Source organism: Oryzias latipes, chromosome 22, assembly GCF_002234675.1.
Source record: "Oryzias latipes chromosome 22, ASM223467v1".
NCBI lineage: Eukaryota > Metazoa > Chordata > Actinopteri > Beloniformes > Adrianichthyidae > Oryzias > Oryzias latipes.
Genome location: NC_019880.2, coordinates 5,082,490 through 5,099,512, shown reverse-complemented (window position 1 = coordinate 5,099,512; position 17,023 = coordinate 5,082,490). Strand labels below are relative to the sequence as shown.

Sequence of the window (17,023 nt, the reverse complement as noted above, 5' to 3'; positions counted from 1 at the left end):
AGCATAAAGGGATTTATTTGATCCGTTAAATGCTTCAAGCTGCTAGAAGATTGTTTTAACACATTTTGGGTTTGCGATTTATTGCGATATTTGCCGTCTTTTGCGTTATGCATATTGCAGAGCTGGATATTGCGATAACGATAAATTTGCGGTATATTGTGCAGGCCTACTCCAGATTGAATCCTTGAGTCGTCAGGAGGCAGTATGAGTGTCTGTCTGGATCCAGATTTTGTGGGGTTATTTTTGGAGGTCCTCTTGTTGCTTATGTTCTAATGGCTTTGTCTGCAACCAACAACTGTTTAAAGACCCACTCCGGTCATGTTTTGATCTGCATTTTTGCATCTGATCCTGATTCAAAATTTTTTGAATAAATAAATACTTAAAAATGCAATTTTGGTCTTAATTTATGTATAAACACTGTATGTATTCCATCATTGGAAAAAGACCACAAGGACATCTTCAAAACACCAAAAACCTGATTTTCATTGAAGTGGATTTTTAGAAATGTCACTACTAGTGGTGGAGTTTCACTTCAGTCTTAACTGTGTCAGGAGTTTTATGAGTATACTCCATTTACCATTTTTAATCATAGGTGATTTGTAATAGGACACAGCCCATGAAATGGACAACCAAAGGATATTGCAAGAATTTGACATTTGATACAGTTCCACAAAATTCTAAAATGCTTGCAGAGTTTGCACTATGCTGGAAGATTTCATAATTCCACTTCAGAGATATTTTCTTGCCCTTTGTAACTGTCAGCTTTCTTTTTGTGAGGATGTTTGAGGTTATTTTGAATGACTCACAAAAAGTAGATCAATTCCTGTTTTTTCCATTTGTCTGCTTTTGGGTATAGTAGGGTTTTCAACCTACAACTCAGTTTTCCTGTTTCAGTACTGAGATACAAAAAATACACTCCAAAGAGCTGACCAACTCCAGTTGAAAGCACTCACTTTTATTTATTTTTTTTATATGTTGTGGAATCAGCTTATCAGTACTTTTAGGTTTTAACCACCTCTTCGCTTTGAACTTCTATTATGTAATTTGTCGGATGTTAACCACTAACAATTTGGTGCTTGGAAAATAAATCTCAACATTTCTTTGGATTTTGATGCCAGAACAATAAGAGAGAAGTGCATGCAGCCATGGGCCACCCCCAACAAGTTTAATGAAGCCATTTATTAGCATTTTTGTGGGACGGCGGCATCACAAGAGCGTGGAGGGGTTCTCGAGATTCTACAGCATGACCACAATGAGCCAGAAAGCACTAATTACACTCTCTGACCATAATGTCATTAGAAACTATTTAGCTGTTATGAAACCCAATCAGCAATTTAAGTTAATGAATGGGATGCATTACAAAGCTCTTAGTTTCATGTTGGGTTAATGCAAAGTAAAGCATACAGAGGAAGAGAAAGTTTGCTTTGAGCAGACTCGATGTCAGGCTTTGACTCACTTTCTAATAATCTCAGCTTCTTTCTTTACTCCTGGAGAGTCACTTTTTCTCACCCTTTCTTTTTTTATCCTTCGTTCCAGCCCCCTCCCTTCTGCTGCGCCGTCATGACAGATAAGCCAGAAGAGGATTTTTCTTCCCCCCCCCCCCTTCCTGCAGATTGTCTGTCTTCTGATTAACTGTCATTTTTAGCCACTAAGTCTTTTTAATCTCAGAGGGAAACATTCTGGGCTGAAATCTGTTTGTGCTTTTAGTGTGTGAGAGCCTCTTGCATCTGCTGGTTAAACACGCGCACATCCACAAGCTCATATGACGATCACCACGGTTGCTGCAAAAGATTGAATCAAAAGAACTATTGATGAGCGGAGCAGAGGCACCGCCCGTCTTTTTTCAACTGCGGATGACCTGAATCTGACAGACACTAACATAGAAATATTTAGCTCAGAAGCAGGACTCACAATCCATATGTTACTTCCTCCCATGATTTTTTTAAACCCTGCCGTTCTGATGCACAAACACTCTTGGGCTAAACAGTTTTCTAGCCATCCATAGAGCCATAATTATGGATTGGGACCTTACTATAAGAGAAGGCACCTATTAGGCCTAATGGTTCCTGCCTTTAACATTGAGACGCTTCTCCTATAACACATGTGCATGGCTCTCAAATGGGGAGAAGCTGCTGATTGACCTGAAAGGCAGAGATCATTTGCAAGGATGCAAGGCCAGCTGTAAATGGATTGAGATGAAGGTAATGCAGTCAGCAGGTCTTTGCTGGTGTTCGTGCTGTTACAGGGATTCTGGTTGAAAAATGAAGTCCAAGTTTAAGGAAACACTCAGACGAAAACTGTGCTTTTGTTGTTTTTAACATGCTATTGTGGTATTTATCTCATAATGAAGGACACATATATAGAAGATTAAGCTTAAAATTGCATCTGTGAGTAATTCTTTATTCAAATTGTTGTAAATCAGGAGGAGAAAAATAAATCCTATTGAAAAAGATGGTAGAACATACGCTGCACGGGCCTCAAGCTCCCTGCTTCGCTCCATTCTGATACACAGCTGATAGCTCCATTATTGCTTGACATTTTTCTTGGACTGGAAATTTTAGGTTGGGGGTGTGAGAGGCTGTTAACTATAAGGAAAACATTTAAACAAATAGTTCTCAGCTTTAGGTGATGGGAAGGGGGGCGGGGTTATGCTAAGCGAGACAGTCTAGGCAAATTTCAAATGAACTTCCGCTGCCCTGTAGAAACTATGTCATAGAAAATGACACAGTTTACTGGGAACGCTTAAAAATAGATCAACAGATGATCGAAGTGGGTCTTTAAACTTTTTCTTTTTTAAGTTTTTCTGATTCGAACCAGTGTTTTAACAAAAATAATTTATACTGCAGATGCTTAATCCTCACTTCCTTCATAATTTTTTTTCCTAAACGAGTGAAATCTCTTTTATATAAGAAAACATCTGTTGGATCTTCAGAGCCTAAAGGCTGCTGGTAATGAGGATTCTGTGGCTCTTTTTCTTCAGTGTCCCACTGTCAAAGGCGGGGGGTGGTAGGAGGCAAATTCAGGAGATCAGAGACTCATTGACACAAGTTGAACCGACTTATTGTCCAAACTGAAGCTAATGACCCATAAAAATGAATTAGGGAGGAAAAAACGGGATGAAAATTGGTTGCGACAAACTGCATTTAGGGAAAAAAGAAATGTGACACAACGATGTGAGCTGGAGCCTCTGCTTGTTGTGTAACTCAGATTGTTCAGAGCAACAACAAGAATCTGAGTAGCTGAAAAACAAAGCGAGTGTGACAGAGGGGGAGCAGAAAAGCCAAAAACTTAGCTAAATCTTTGAAGCAAAAGCATAGATCAGCTGACAAACACAACTGTGTGGCTGCCTCTTCACCTTTGACTACTGCGACTTCAAACATGATGCACACTTTGTGTCTCCGCCTTCTACAAGCTGAAATGATGTTCTGACCTCGATGCAGTGGCTGTAATCAAACACATAGATCAATAAAACGTCACAGGAGCTGAGGACTCAGCAAACAGTCTCTGTACACCTGATATGTCAGAATGGACCCAACAGATGCATAATGTTCGGCTGCTGTGCTGCAGAACTTCAGAAGGTACTAATGGGTAGTAATTTTTTTCATTAGAAATCACATTGTTATTATGTCGGTTATCAAAAGAATGTAACATTTGCAGTTTGATGCTCTTAGGTTATTTTAGGGTGCTGCAAATATTCCTGTTTAACCGAAGCTGCTCAGCCTTAAACTTTGCTTTTTACCAACATCAAAAATGAAATAACCCAGAACATTAAATACATGTAAATAGATTTTACATTTGGATTTTGTGTTTTGGACTATCAGAGGAGACATCTTTTTCAGTTTTTGGTCGTTTTTCAGCACTTGTTGCTCAGATTAAGAAACACTTTGGTTGTTCAAAGTGACAGAAAAACCCTCTGCAAAACCTCCCAGATGTTTTTGATTTAGCTTTAGCTTGTTTTTTGGATACATTTGTTTTTTTTTTTTGTTTTTTTATTATTTTGGAAAAGATTCTCAAGTAGGACTAAGTTTGTTTCCTACCCCTACATTCACCTGTCATCAAACTAAGGGTTATCTATGGGAATATTTGAGCATCTAACTATAAAAGTTTCCCTCGCAGTCAATAATGCTATGATTAAACTTAACAGTTTTGCATCAGACCTCCGGATAATGCTTTAATTTTCTTTATTTTCATTGTGACTGAAAATAAAAGCCACTGATTTGAGAACAGGAGCACTGAGAAAAACACTAAACTTCAATCTCCAAGTGGGGTCCAGCTATGGAATGACTGCAGAGAAGAGCTGCAAAAAAGTAAACAAATAGAAACAAAATATAAATAAACAATAGAATCATGAAAAATGTGAAGTAATAAGCAAGAAAAATTGAAATTGATGATATACTATATATGATATACTATGAGAGTGAATCATCTTATTGTTTAACTGACAAAATCCTGTGTAAACTTTGAAAGCTTCATTTTGTGCACCATCAGTTCACTTTAATTAGAATTTCTGTTTCAAAACAACAAAAAGGAAAGCTGTTTCCTCAATGTGAGTGAAGGCTTGACTTTTGAGCGCTGGTAATGTGAGTTTTGTGAGCCCTGTGTTTGATTATAAATGATGATTGCAAAATCTCTGGAGTCATGTTGAGAAATGTGGAGCTGTCAGAGCTGCCTCCTTGCTCTGCCCCCACGTGTTTCCATCTGCGTGTGGTTTCTCATTTGTCCTCCCCTGGATGTTAAACAGAGCTTCACTTGTGTTCTCAGTAGGGATGTTACCCAGTCCTGCATCTGACTCCTCTGCACTGACAGAGATGTTTTTCTGACGATGACTTCAAGGGTGAACAGAGTTTCATCCCCTGACCCCAGAATCCTGACCTGTGACCTCGGCGGACTTCCTTCAGTTTTCATTGGCAGCGACTGTTTATGCTGGCTCTCCGCCGTAGATAGAGTGCTGCAGGGCTGCATCTGTGGTGAATAGGTCACAACGTGTGTGAGACGCTCCACCGCAGGGACGAGTATTGTTGTCCCTGTGCTCTTTTGGCCTGAAGGAAGGAAGCAGTGGATGTGGCAAGTAGTGAAGGGAAAGACTCCCAACGCTGTGACACAGAGGAGGATTTGGGATTCACTTAACCTTCCAGCTTCCTCGTCTTTTTTTTTTTTTATCTTACTTATTATGCTTGAATGTGATTTCCATTTTTTTTTCTCAGGAGGCAAGATTTTGTGTAACAGTGTGTGAGCAAAGACTTTATCCATAAGACCCATCCGAGATTTAAAAAGATTTTTCCTGAACATTTTAACTTTTATTTAACCTTTAAAACACCATTAAATATGGTCCTTGGTTTATACAATATCCGTTCAACTGAATCAAATGACTTCAACCTATTAAGGTCTTTGATGAGTCTACTTGTAAAGATTTTTCTTGTATTTTTTCAGACAAAAAAACTCTTTTTTTTGCTTCCTCTTTACATAAGAATTAAATATGTTTTTGAATGAAATGAAATGATTTATCATTTTATATTTTTACCTTTAGATTTAAAAGTTTCACCCCAGTTGGATCACAAATTTCATAACCAAACAAAAATGTATTTTTTAAATAAGTAAATTGAAATCAGATTAATTCATTATTTTGGAAATTAAACCCAGCCCTATAATAAATACTTTAACTTTTTTAAGTTGGTTAAGATGGGCAATAATGCCCTTTTGAATCCCACAACAAATACGTATGTGTAAAGTAAAATTAAATCTTCACATTTTTGTGTTTTTCTTTATTAAATTCATTGTGAATGAGGATCAACTGTACGGCTGTAAATCTCCAATATTGCTCACAATATTTGTTGCATTGGTAATGCTAGGTTGGGTGTGTGAGGGGCTGTAAGCTAGAAGGCGAGCGTGTAAACAGATGGAAGAGAGGAAGTGGGGGCGCCATTGGTCCCACCCTCAAGTCAGAGGCAAATTTCTGAAGAACTACTGCCACCCTGCAGAAACTATGTGCGACACAGGTTTTTGTGATTTTGGTTAAAAACGGCATAATCATAATTAAAAGACCACTGGGAACGCTTTTAAAATAGCTCAAAAGTAGATCGGAGTGTGACTTTTTTGTTGCCTTTATTTTAATCTGACCTCACACTACTAAATGTCTTTGTGCACTCGAATATTCAGATCCCAACCAGAAATCTTGTATCCTAAATCCCACAATGACTTTCTATTCTGACTATATTTTCGCCAAACTCTGATCATATTTAAGACACATTGTGTGAGCTGCCATTTTTATTTGGCATGTTGTTAGTACTGAATAACTGTTTTAAACTAAAATGTGTGTTGAGAGAATTGAGAGGGAAACACGTTTTTTATAACGTTTCTATGTCTTTATTCATCTGTCAGAGTTTGCTGATTCGGTTTTGTCTTTAGTTTTTGTTTATCAGGATGTACAGTAAATGTAAACACAGGCAGTGTCAGGGAAAATAATTAAAATGATTTCTGTTTAAAAAGGCTCTTGTGGGATTTGACCTTTAGTTTTAAAAAAATGGAATAAAATGATAAATATTGCAGTCTAAATTGCAAGAACTACAATTGCTTTTAAAGATTATTTTTGTCTGGTCATTAAATTATTTATCAATAATGTTTATGAAGTATTTTCTAAAGGTAAAAATGTAAATTAGTCACCTAAGTTCATGCTGTGTGTAAGAATCATCTGAAAATACTTAACTGTAAAGTTTCTGCAAATTAAAGTTAAACCTCTGCCTCTTTGGAATAATCAAAATCAAATTTATTTAACTTTTTGATGTGGTTTAATGCTTTTTTGCACCTTGGGATGACTTTAGTGTTAAACTGGTGTTTTATGAATGAACTCGTACTTCAGATGAATTCAACTGAAGATTTGAGAAGCTGAAAAAAAGGCTTTTAAGCTAATCTGTGCCTCCATCTGCAGCAGGTCAGAGGCACCAGAGATGCTGTGTGGAAAAAGGCAAAGACTGTATCAATATGACTGATCAGACAGGAGAGAGACGCCAGGTTTTGGCAAAATGTCAATGAGTGCACATGAACAGCAGATCGTGTCTGGGAAATGGGCTAATTACCATCCCCGCTCTGCGTTGAGTGCACTGCTGCTGCAGCATTTCCAGGAACACTTTAACTTCCTGCATGGAGCACCATCATCTTCTTCTAACAGCTCTTTTCTCAAAGGTTAAGGCAGCAAAAGCCAAAATATTTAAATATGTCCAACACAAGAGGCCCTCATTCTCATCTGCCTGCCCAGCTGTTGGACAGGACAAGTTAAAAAAAAAAAAAGCCTAAATTTATTGTAGTAAAGGACAAATATCAGTGAGACTATGGTGTGAAACCCTTCCTTTGAAAGACCAAATGCTAACTCTAATCCTTTTTTTATTTAATATTTACCATTTTATTGACTTTCGCATTTTTTGAACTTTATTCTGCTTTTAATGGCCAAATAAAAATGAAAATTTTATCACAATAAAAAATTATTTACTTTTGACAATGTGGCGGATACAACATTGCATTAATTTCTGAACTCAGCAACTCAGCTCAAATTACATTTACTATTCCTAAACCACCCTTGTTTAACAATTAAAAAGTATTCTCACATAATGAAGTTTTTTTTTCACAAAAATTTAACAGAAAAGACGAATTTTCTGCCAATTAGTTTCAAAGAAAATTTGGTTTATTGATTTTAGTGGAAATCAAATTGATTTAACTTTTATAAAACCTAATTATATAATTAACTTCACATAAAAAGGAAGCAAATTCAACTTAGTCTCCCCAGTTAAAACAAACACTTTTCTTTCTAATGAGCTTCAGGAAATTCAGGCTGTGACACTCGGGTGTTTCTTTGCCTCGTCAGAGCGTTCTGACGCACAGAATGCGTCTAAGGTGCAGCTGCAGCGTAGCAGCTGACAAAAAGAGCCTCTGAAGGAGGAAAAAACAGAAAAATTCCTGTGCGTGAAGACATCTGCACTTCCTGATGCCCGCGGAAGACATCCAGCATTTTAAAGGGCTATCAAGCGGCACCCAAACTGTTTGAACTTCTCCCTTTAAGGAAGACATTTGGATCCGTTTGACCACAGAAAACAAGACTAATGAACTGTTTACAATCGCCACGGAGACAAAACATTTTAACACCCACTGACTTTTCCCGTGTGTCAAACATAGCTTTTATTGACACTCATGTATGCCAACTTTCTCTTTTTTGACTCAGCACAGTCAAGCAAAGATTTCAAAAGTATCGAGTTACATTCAGATTTTTATATTTTTTATACGATACAGTGAATAGTTTCAGGTTTGACCACCTAAACTCCCTTAATTAGCTTGAACTCTTAGTTATTTTAGATAAAACAGGTTGTTTTTTCATGCTTAAAATTAAGTCACTTAGCAACAAGGGATGCAGATTTGTTTTTATCTGTTTGGTTGCTTTTATTTATTTTTTATATTTTATTTAGTCAAGACAAATGCATTTCTAACAATTTAAATGCATTTAAATGCCATTCATGCCCAAATAAACCCTTCAAATTCCACAATTCATTGCAGGTTTACAGGTGTAGGGCAAGCCATCTCTTTGCTAAAGTTAATCCTTTAAAATTCCTGGGATTACAACTAATGTACTTATTTATTTAAACATTTAAACATGAGAATAGGCCTCTTGAAATGCAACATCTCATTTTAAAGCGGGTCCTATGTAACCTCAATAATCAAATGCTTTTAAATCAAAGCATTACCACAAAAACTCTATATAATATTAGGTTTTATCCTCAAAAGAAGGTTAAGTCCTTGTGGAATGTGACTGTTGAAAACAGCAAAGTAGGAATGCATTACCTGTAATTACAGGTTTTCGTGGAAATGGTCAATTTAAAATAGAAAAAAGATCGTCTTGTGGCGATAAGGGCATTCTAACACTGGCTGACACGGTGTAAATGGAATAAAAAAAAAGTTTTGGGGAAATTTGCAAAGGAAAAAACACTCATGCAGCAAAACATACCTCAATAATCTTTTAAAATATCTAAATTACCTTAAATTTACCTAATTTGCTTAAAATTGATCCAACTATGCAACAATTCAAACTTGAGCCACCCTGATCCTGTTTGGATCTTTTTTAAAGCGTTCCCAGTGCTCTTTTATTAGTTATTATGTCATTTTTAGGACATTTTTTTTGCAGAGTGGCAGTAGGTCATTAGAAATTCATCCCTGAGTTTTGGATGGGGCAGTTGGTGCTGCACAACAACGCCCCCCTTTCCCATCACCCATAATTGACTTATCTGTTTACACCCTTTCTTGCTAGCTTACAGCTCCTCACACCTCCAACTTAACAAAATGGCGAGCATTACTGAAGCTATCCAATCATACAGATTAGATCCAGATACCACATCAGACAAGGAAAACAAAGACGTGCATGGATCTATTTGTCTGCATGTGGATGCATCAGAATGGAGCGGAACAGGGAGCTTGTGGCCCGCCCAGCATATTTTCTACGCCACAAATACAAAGTTTTTCAAATGACATTTTTTCGTCTGCCCCTGATTTACAAAGATTTGAATTAAAAAAAACAACAACTCAGAAATACAATTTTGAGTTTAATTTTTTTCATATATATTTTTCCATAAGCAGAAAAATATTAAAGAATATGTTAATTCATCAGAGCGGGCTCTTAAGAGATGAATTAGTCTCCCTCTGCTTTTGCAAAATTATTCATGTGCAAAATGTTTTTTGGAGTCTTAAGTGTGAAGAAATTCCATTTTCTATATACATACTTTTCTCAATACTTCAAAAAGTGAAAAATGTGTTTGTTATTTTTGTGAAGTAGCTGATGTCTTTTTTTTTTTAAATTATTTTTACAGCAGGAGTCTAGTTGAAGTAGACACTTCACCAGACTCTGGTCTATCATTATTCTTGTTAGGGCACTCTCCATTAAAATTAATTGAATGGTGTACAACAAAACTCAAATGGAGTATTTGTAAAAAATAGAAGTGTTATAAAGGTGTTTGTCATCTGTTGTTGGTAAAAAGGACCTCAGATAATCTTAGATTTTTTATTTCATGTTATTTTTTTACACAGCGTCAGTCTTTTTTTCCCCTGTTCTTCGTGGTTGTTATGAATCGGTTAGAGGGGAACAAATGTGATAGAAAAAATCTGTAGTGAGTATAACATGACTGTGTTTCTGCGTGCTGGAGGGGGAATCAGATGATTGTGGTTCTCTGGTCCTGAGAAGACTCTTCATGTGATGCTTATGTGGCTTGATGGGAAAGCAGCGGGGATTGTCCATGCCTCGGTCAGTTAAATATCTGTTTGCAAGAGTCCCAAGAATATTGTCTGAGCCGCCGCACATTGTTCTTAAGTAACAATCGTCTGACTTTGAGGTCAATGCGGCAGGAGGCTGAATGTTGTGCTGAAAAAAAAGACATGTCAGTTTTTTCATGTTATTTAGCATAAGTGTTTTTGACACATAGAGATTTTTATGTGCCAATCTAGGTGATGTTCTGCTGGGAAAGGCTGTGAGCTATTTCATGCTGTCACTTAGAAGCCTTTGCCAAGAGTTGCAACACATTTTATGAGCGCTGAGGAAGGTTGGGTGGCAGAAAACTATTTGGTCAAAACAAATAAAAAACATTTGGATTCCATATTTGTTTGGTTGCAGCTTGTTTTACTCTGAAAGAGGTGAAGAGCTGGAAAGAAGTTTGGTACCGTAAATGTTTTTCAGGTTTTCAGAGCTTTCAGAGTTTTGGGATATTTTATTTGCAGTTTTGCCTGTAAAGCAAAGACTTTTTGTCACAAACTTTCATAAGTTAACACCGGAAAAAAAAACCTTACTAAGCTGTAAATAAGGAAGCAGAATTGAGTTTTTCTAAAGCAGGTTGTTAGCGGCACAAAAACAAGGAACCCATTGAGCACATTTTAATCATTGGAACCAAAAAAGAAAAATTTAAAAGAATGACCTTTCACACAGAACATATTGTTTTAAATAAACTCTTTAGCATAATAATAAAGAGAAACTTTTGCACTAGTCTGCAGTTGTATGTGGATACAAATAAAACAGTAGAATCAACTAAATAACAAAATCAATTGATAAAAATGTAAATCACTGCCTACATTTTTTTAACAGAGGGATTGATTATTTGAAAACTAAAAGCAAGCAAAAAGTTTTGTTAAACTGAACTGAAACTGTCTTTAAAGACCCACTTCAATGAAAATAGTGTTTTTGTTGTTTTTGTTGTTCTTTTGTCCATTAAGGTCTGGATTTTCTTCTTTGAGCTGGCATCAAAACTATACGGCTGGATAGTTTTGATAGTGCTCGCCATTTTTGTTGCAACCGCTAAAGTTAGGTTTTGCGTGTTTGGACCCGTAAGACAGTGGGAAGGCCTGTAAACAGAGAGCTCTCAGCAATGGGAGGGGGAAGGAGGGACCCGGTTGCTCTCCACCAACAGTCCTCAACAACTCAATGAATTTCTAAATAACTCCTGTCGCTCTGCAGAAACTATGTCCTAGAAAACGACACGTTTGATTGATTGTGCTGTGAACCAGCATAGTAATAATAAAAAAAAAATAGTGGGACCACCTTTAGAATAGATCAAAAGTTGGAACTTCAAAAGAGTCTAATATAAACAGTTTAAGTAATAAAAAAGTTGGCCTTTATCCTAGAAGGAATACACAATGGTTTCTTTGAAAATGATACAGAACTGTATTTCCTTTCACACCTCTGACTGTATCGGTCTATTCTTTTCGTATACAGACTATGTCTGTTAACAAACTGTTATCACAGCTTTGCACATAGTTATGTTTTATTATCATTTCCAGATAAATAAATACGATTTCAAGAACAGAAAATGAAGTATTTTATAACCCTTTAGAGTTGATTCATTGAGTAATTTACATTATGGAGGTGACAAATCTCTTAAACAGGCTTAGCATGTATATTTTAGCCTCTTTTTTGTTTAGTTATTTCTTGCCTTTGCAATGAAGTCATATTTTTTAAAGTAAATATAAAGCTTTTATATTTGCATTTCCATGGTGCATAAAACTCTTTTATTATAGGTTTACTACAAGAATCTGATCTAATCAGTGATTTGCTGATGCAAACATGTCTGTTTTTGGGAGGAGAAATGGAGGAGGCGTTGCAGTCTCTCCCCTCTGGCTTCAGCTCTGCTTCCGTCCACCCTGCATCTTTGGTCTGGAACTTATTAGAGCAGGAATCTCCAACGGCTCCATTAGCATTCATACGCTGACTACCCCTAAAGGAAAAGAGACACTGATTTAATGCCAAATAGACAGACGTTTAACCTCAGACAACAAGAAGTGGTTAAAAAGCAAATCCGCATTGAAGAAAGTTGTTTATCATGTGATATTTGATGTTGGTGTGTGGCTGTGACTACAGTATCTCCTGTTTTCTCCCTTAGGATGGCTGAGGTGTCACAAGAGGAGAGACTCCAGGCCATCGCTGTAAGCCTTCTGCACACACAGACACGTACACAATGTTTGTTTCTCTCTCAGAGAGCACATCAGGACACAGAAACAACAGATCATTACTGCTTCTGGAGGTCTGTCTTAATGACTCAACCTTTTAGATACCATTTCAACCCCCCACCCCCCGACCCTCTCCCATTAAAGAAAATCAAAGGCTAATGCTGCAGCACATCTTTAGCTGTCTGTCTTCCATTCTCTTAGTCACAACCCCACAATTCTGTACTTTTGATGTGACAAACGAATTCTCCCTGAAAAATTATCTAAACGGGTTTTTACTCACTTTTAACACTTTATTTTATTTTACATTAAAAACACAATATTTCATCATCAGCAAAGTTTAAAAAGTTTAAAAAAGTCATTTTGTAGCTTCTGGTTTTGATCAAATCAAGTTACTTAATTGACAAATGCAATTAATAATGATGAAAAAAGGCAAATGTGTGAGTCGTTATTTAAATGTTACATCAGGATAGAGGGAATTTGCTTAAATATACTGCTTTTGGTCCCGAGATGCTTTGTCTTTTTAATTCTTTCACGTTTTTGTGCTCTCTTTGGAGAGAGATGCTTAACTACCTTTGACTAAAAATCAATATAGAGCGCTCCAGACTAATGCCTTTGCTTCAGTCTGGTCAAAAAGCTGCATAATTAACTTTTAATGATCAGGATTACGGGTCAGATTCGCTGACTTCCTGTAATTCTGAACCGCAACATCCCTAGAAACCTGTTGCAGCCGTGGGTGTGGCCTCATGCCGGGTTTTTTCCTTTTCTTATCTCTCTTGGTTTTTTTTTTTGGTTTTTTTGTTTTTTTTCCCCAAACCATATTTTTCCAAAACAAAGAAGTTTTTGCATGGTTTCACTTTTTCTTTAAATAACAGCAGGCTTTTTTGATGCAGAAGGATCACTCAAAGAACATACATTGAACTGAAACTACTTAATCAGCTTCAGCTGTTTGTTGGTAGATTTAAATGTGATTTGTCTTTTTTCTTATGAAAAAAAAAAGTTTAAGTGTAAAATCCACTGTAAGCAGCAATTCTCTAATAAACATGTTCTGCCAAATTTGGGGATCAAAGCCTGAAGGTTTTACAGGAAGTCAGAGTCCTCATCGTGAAAAAAGCTTAATCCTGACATGCAGAGAGGAATAAAAGCCCCCACACGTCAGACTGGTAATGACTTGTTCTTGTTTCTGTGGCACTGCTGTGCCTTAAAACTAATTGCCTGAGTTTGAATGCAAAAAGGAGAAAAGGAAGAAGCAGACGGAGATTGAAAACAAGAGGAGGCAGCTTGATGACGATCGACGGCAACTCCAGCATCTGAAGGTAAACGTGAACACATTTCGCACCGGTGTTTTGTCACTTGAACTGGACATTTGGCTCGTTCATTCATTCATTCCTTTGTTTTCTGTGAATGCGGTTACCGCTCAGAGAATGCCGTTTATGAAATTTCCTGATGCTTTTCCAGGAAATATAAAACCTCTCCTCGTAATTTTATTAGCTCTGAATGTACACTCATTGGAAATGATGGAGAATGACACTGTGTGTTTACCACAAGAATCCCATCTCACACAGTTTTTAACGGCAGCAGACAAGTCTTACACTGCAAAAACCCAAGCTTTAGTAAGTAAAAAGGAAAACTGTCTTACTTTCTGTCTTGCAAGTAAAATAATCTTATGAAGAAAGTTTTTCAGTAGCAAAATAATCGTAATTTAAGAAAAAATGTCTTGGACTGGAATTTCCTTTAAGTTTTATGTTAATAACATTTTTTTTTACCACAAAGGCAGATTTGTTTTGCTAATTTAAAAAAAAAATTGACTTATTTCTAGGAGGCCCATTTTTGTACTGTACTTTTTTTTGCGCATTACTATAACGGCCAAAGAAAGCAATAACTGTTAAATGTCAATATTTTGATCATTAGCCAAATATTCTAAATGCTTTCTAGAAATTTAAAAGTTGCTTCCTACGCTCAACATGACCCTTATGTGCCAGTGTAATATGAACATATACAGAAATTAGAATATCGTAAAAATATGCTGGGGCGGAAATGACAGTCCACTTTGCTGTTCTCAATTGCCACCCGTCCAGTCTGCCCCCTATATAAAATGTTCTAGCTCCGCCACTGTAAAAGTGCATGTGTTTCCATAATTCCATTCAAAAAACGATACTTTCATAGAATAGCCTATAGATTAATGCCCACTGTTTATTGATTTCAAGTATTTGTTTGCTTATTTTTACATAACCGCTGCTGTACTGTCACCACAGAAACTAAAATGTTCAACACTCACTCTGTGCTTCTGCTCTTTATTTTTTGTAAAAATACACGATCAAATGGTGTCAAATATCCTGTGCTTTCCATCTGAAATTGGGTTTGTTTACCTGTACAATGAAGCAGGGGATTTGCTTTTTGTTGCGTTTGAAAAAACAACACCGGGATGTGCCTGAAATACCACACCGCGTTCTCTGAATCCCAATGGAGGGGGTACAGCTGAGTGCACGAGAACGCCGCAGCTTGACTCTGTTTGAATTGCACTCGAGCCCTCCGCTGATGAAATGAATGCATGTGTCATCTGCTTCTGCACCCCCTCACGCCTCTCCTTTACCGGGACTTGAAACAGGCTGTTTTTCAGAAGTCAAAACTCAGTGTCAGAGCACGCTTTCTCACCCACACAACATCGTGAAACTCCTCAGTTCCTCTCAAATATCTCAGAGATCCTCCCTAACTGCTGCTGTCATGGAAAGTAGCGAATGGACAGCAGATAACACCGACAGCTCCTCCGTGTGCAGTTTACACACATGCACCCAAACATGGTTCTGTGGGACACGAGGCGGCTGTCGGTGTGCATGTCAGCACTATCAGAACTATTTCAGGGCAGGAGCTCACAGATAAAACAAAGGTTGAAGTGTGTGTTTGTGACTCCTGCTGTTACTCATGAGGCCTCCTGCACCCCCCCCCTCTGCAAGTGTGCGTCTTCACATGCGATTTTGTGTCCATTGCTTCATAAAAGGACACAAAAGCCTCAGACAATGCAGTGGGCTTTGGATGAGGAAACAGATTTTTGTCCCACTCCCACCAACAGGAAACTGCTCGTACTCCCACCGCACCCCGCTTTTCGTCCCTTGTGCCGACGCACAGACACATGCATGCGGGGCGGGGGGGGGGGGGGGGGGGGGGGGTAATCATGCCGTTCCATTTGCTGGATTTCTATGCACCCTGCCCTCTTGAAAGAGCAGCATTCATTTGGAAAAACCAGTAAATTTCTTTGCGTAGAAACCACAATTTTATGACTTTGTACCTGCTGTGCACTTAAATCTCAGCAGTGTTTTGTGCAAACTCTTGCTGCGCAGACACAATAACAAGACAGGGCTTTACAGTTCTGCAAAGTACATGGGCAGGTCCTCCTTTTTATTCCACAAACAGATGTTTTACACAAACACAGACCTGCATCTCTAAAGACCCACCCCAATGAAAACTGGTGTTTTTATCATGCTCTTGTTGCATTTTTTTCAATGATAGAGGACATATATGAAGAAAATTAAAATGATTGGAGTGGGTCTGTAAGGAGCCAAACTACTAGTTTTGATTTGTTAAAAGTAGAAAAAACTTGCTGAGGTTGTCCAAATGTGCCTGAAGAATCAATTAGCCTTTGATTATGGTGCACATGTGCAATGTTAACTCGACAAAAGCTCTGAGAAAGCCTGATTGAGAATTTGATTAGACCGAATAAAAACATAACTCTGCCAAAACTGAAAAGATCAAGCTGAAACCTCGAAGCGTGAAGGCTCTACAGGTCTCACATCATTGCAAACTAAAGCGAACAATGAGAAACAAACCTGGGTGGGGTCAAAGGTGGAAGTTTCCTGAAACTTTTGGATGAATCCTAATCAAAGAAGTCACTATGAATTCCCAGTTATTTCTGACTCGACTGGATTTTTGCTTGAAGCCTGTTGTGAGGGCTGTTTATCCAAACATGGTCTTTGAGGTTGCCATCCAAGAAAAATCCACATGGCAACACATCAAAGAACGACTAAACATTCAAAACATGAAAAAGAGTTTGGGTGTCTGTTTTTTTGGTCTGATAGCTCAAAACGTTTTAGCATTCTGATCATTCTCTGGAAAGCTGAAAGTAAATGTGCACCTTCTATGTTTTCAGAAACCCGATTCGTAGAGACTTATTGAACTTCAGGTAAAATTTCCAATTTGGGATTTATAGCAACCTCCCTGCTTTCCTACTTTTGTTCCCTTGTTTTGTTTTCAGTCTCAATACTAGCTGTTTTTGACTGATTTCTCAAATGTAATGCAGTCTGAAGCAGATTGAACATCTTCATAACATAGTGGTGGGAGTATCATGCTGTGGGATTTTCCAGCCTCTGAAACCCCCAAAAATTTTACATTGAAAAACATCATTAAGTTTCCTTTTTTTTTAACAATAGTTTAAATAAAGCTTAGCTTTGATTCAGTTTTGATTTTAAAGTAAGACAAACCAATCTGAAGACATGTCTGAAGTGATCCAAAGCTGTGAAGGACACTGAAATCCATCTCGGATCTGAGTTCTATTGAGAATCAATGCAGG

The 17,023-nt window shown here is 37.5% G+C and overlaps 1 protein-coding gene across 1 annotated transcript in view; it reads left to right on the top strand.

Moving 5' to 3' along the window:
* palm (paralemmin) overlaps positions 1-17,023 on the top strand; it is a 30,061-nt gene that overhangs the window by 7,536 nt on the left and 5,502 nt on the right. The window contains exons 2-3 of the mRNA XM_023951365.1: positions 12,396-12,438; positions 13,695-13,775. Of these exons, the coding sequence (XP_023807133.1) occupies positions 12,397-12,438; positions 13,695-13,775 (123 nt within the window). The 5' untranslated portion in view covers position 12,396. The remainder of the gene's footprint in view (positions 1-12,395; positions 12,439-13,694; positions 13,776-17,023) is intronic.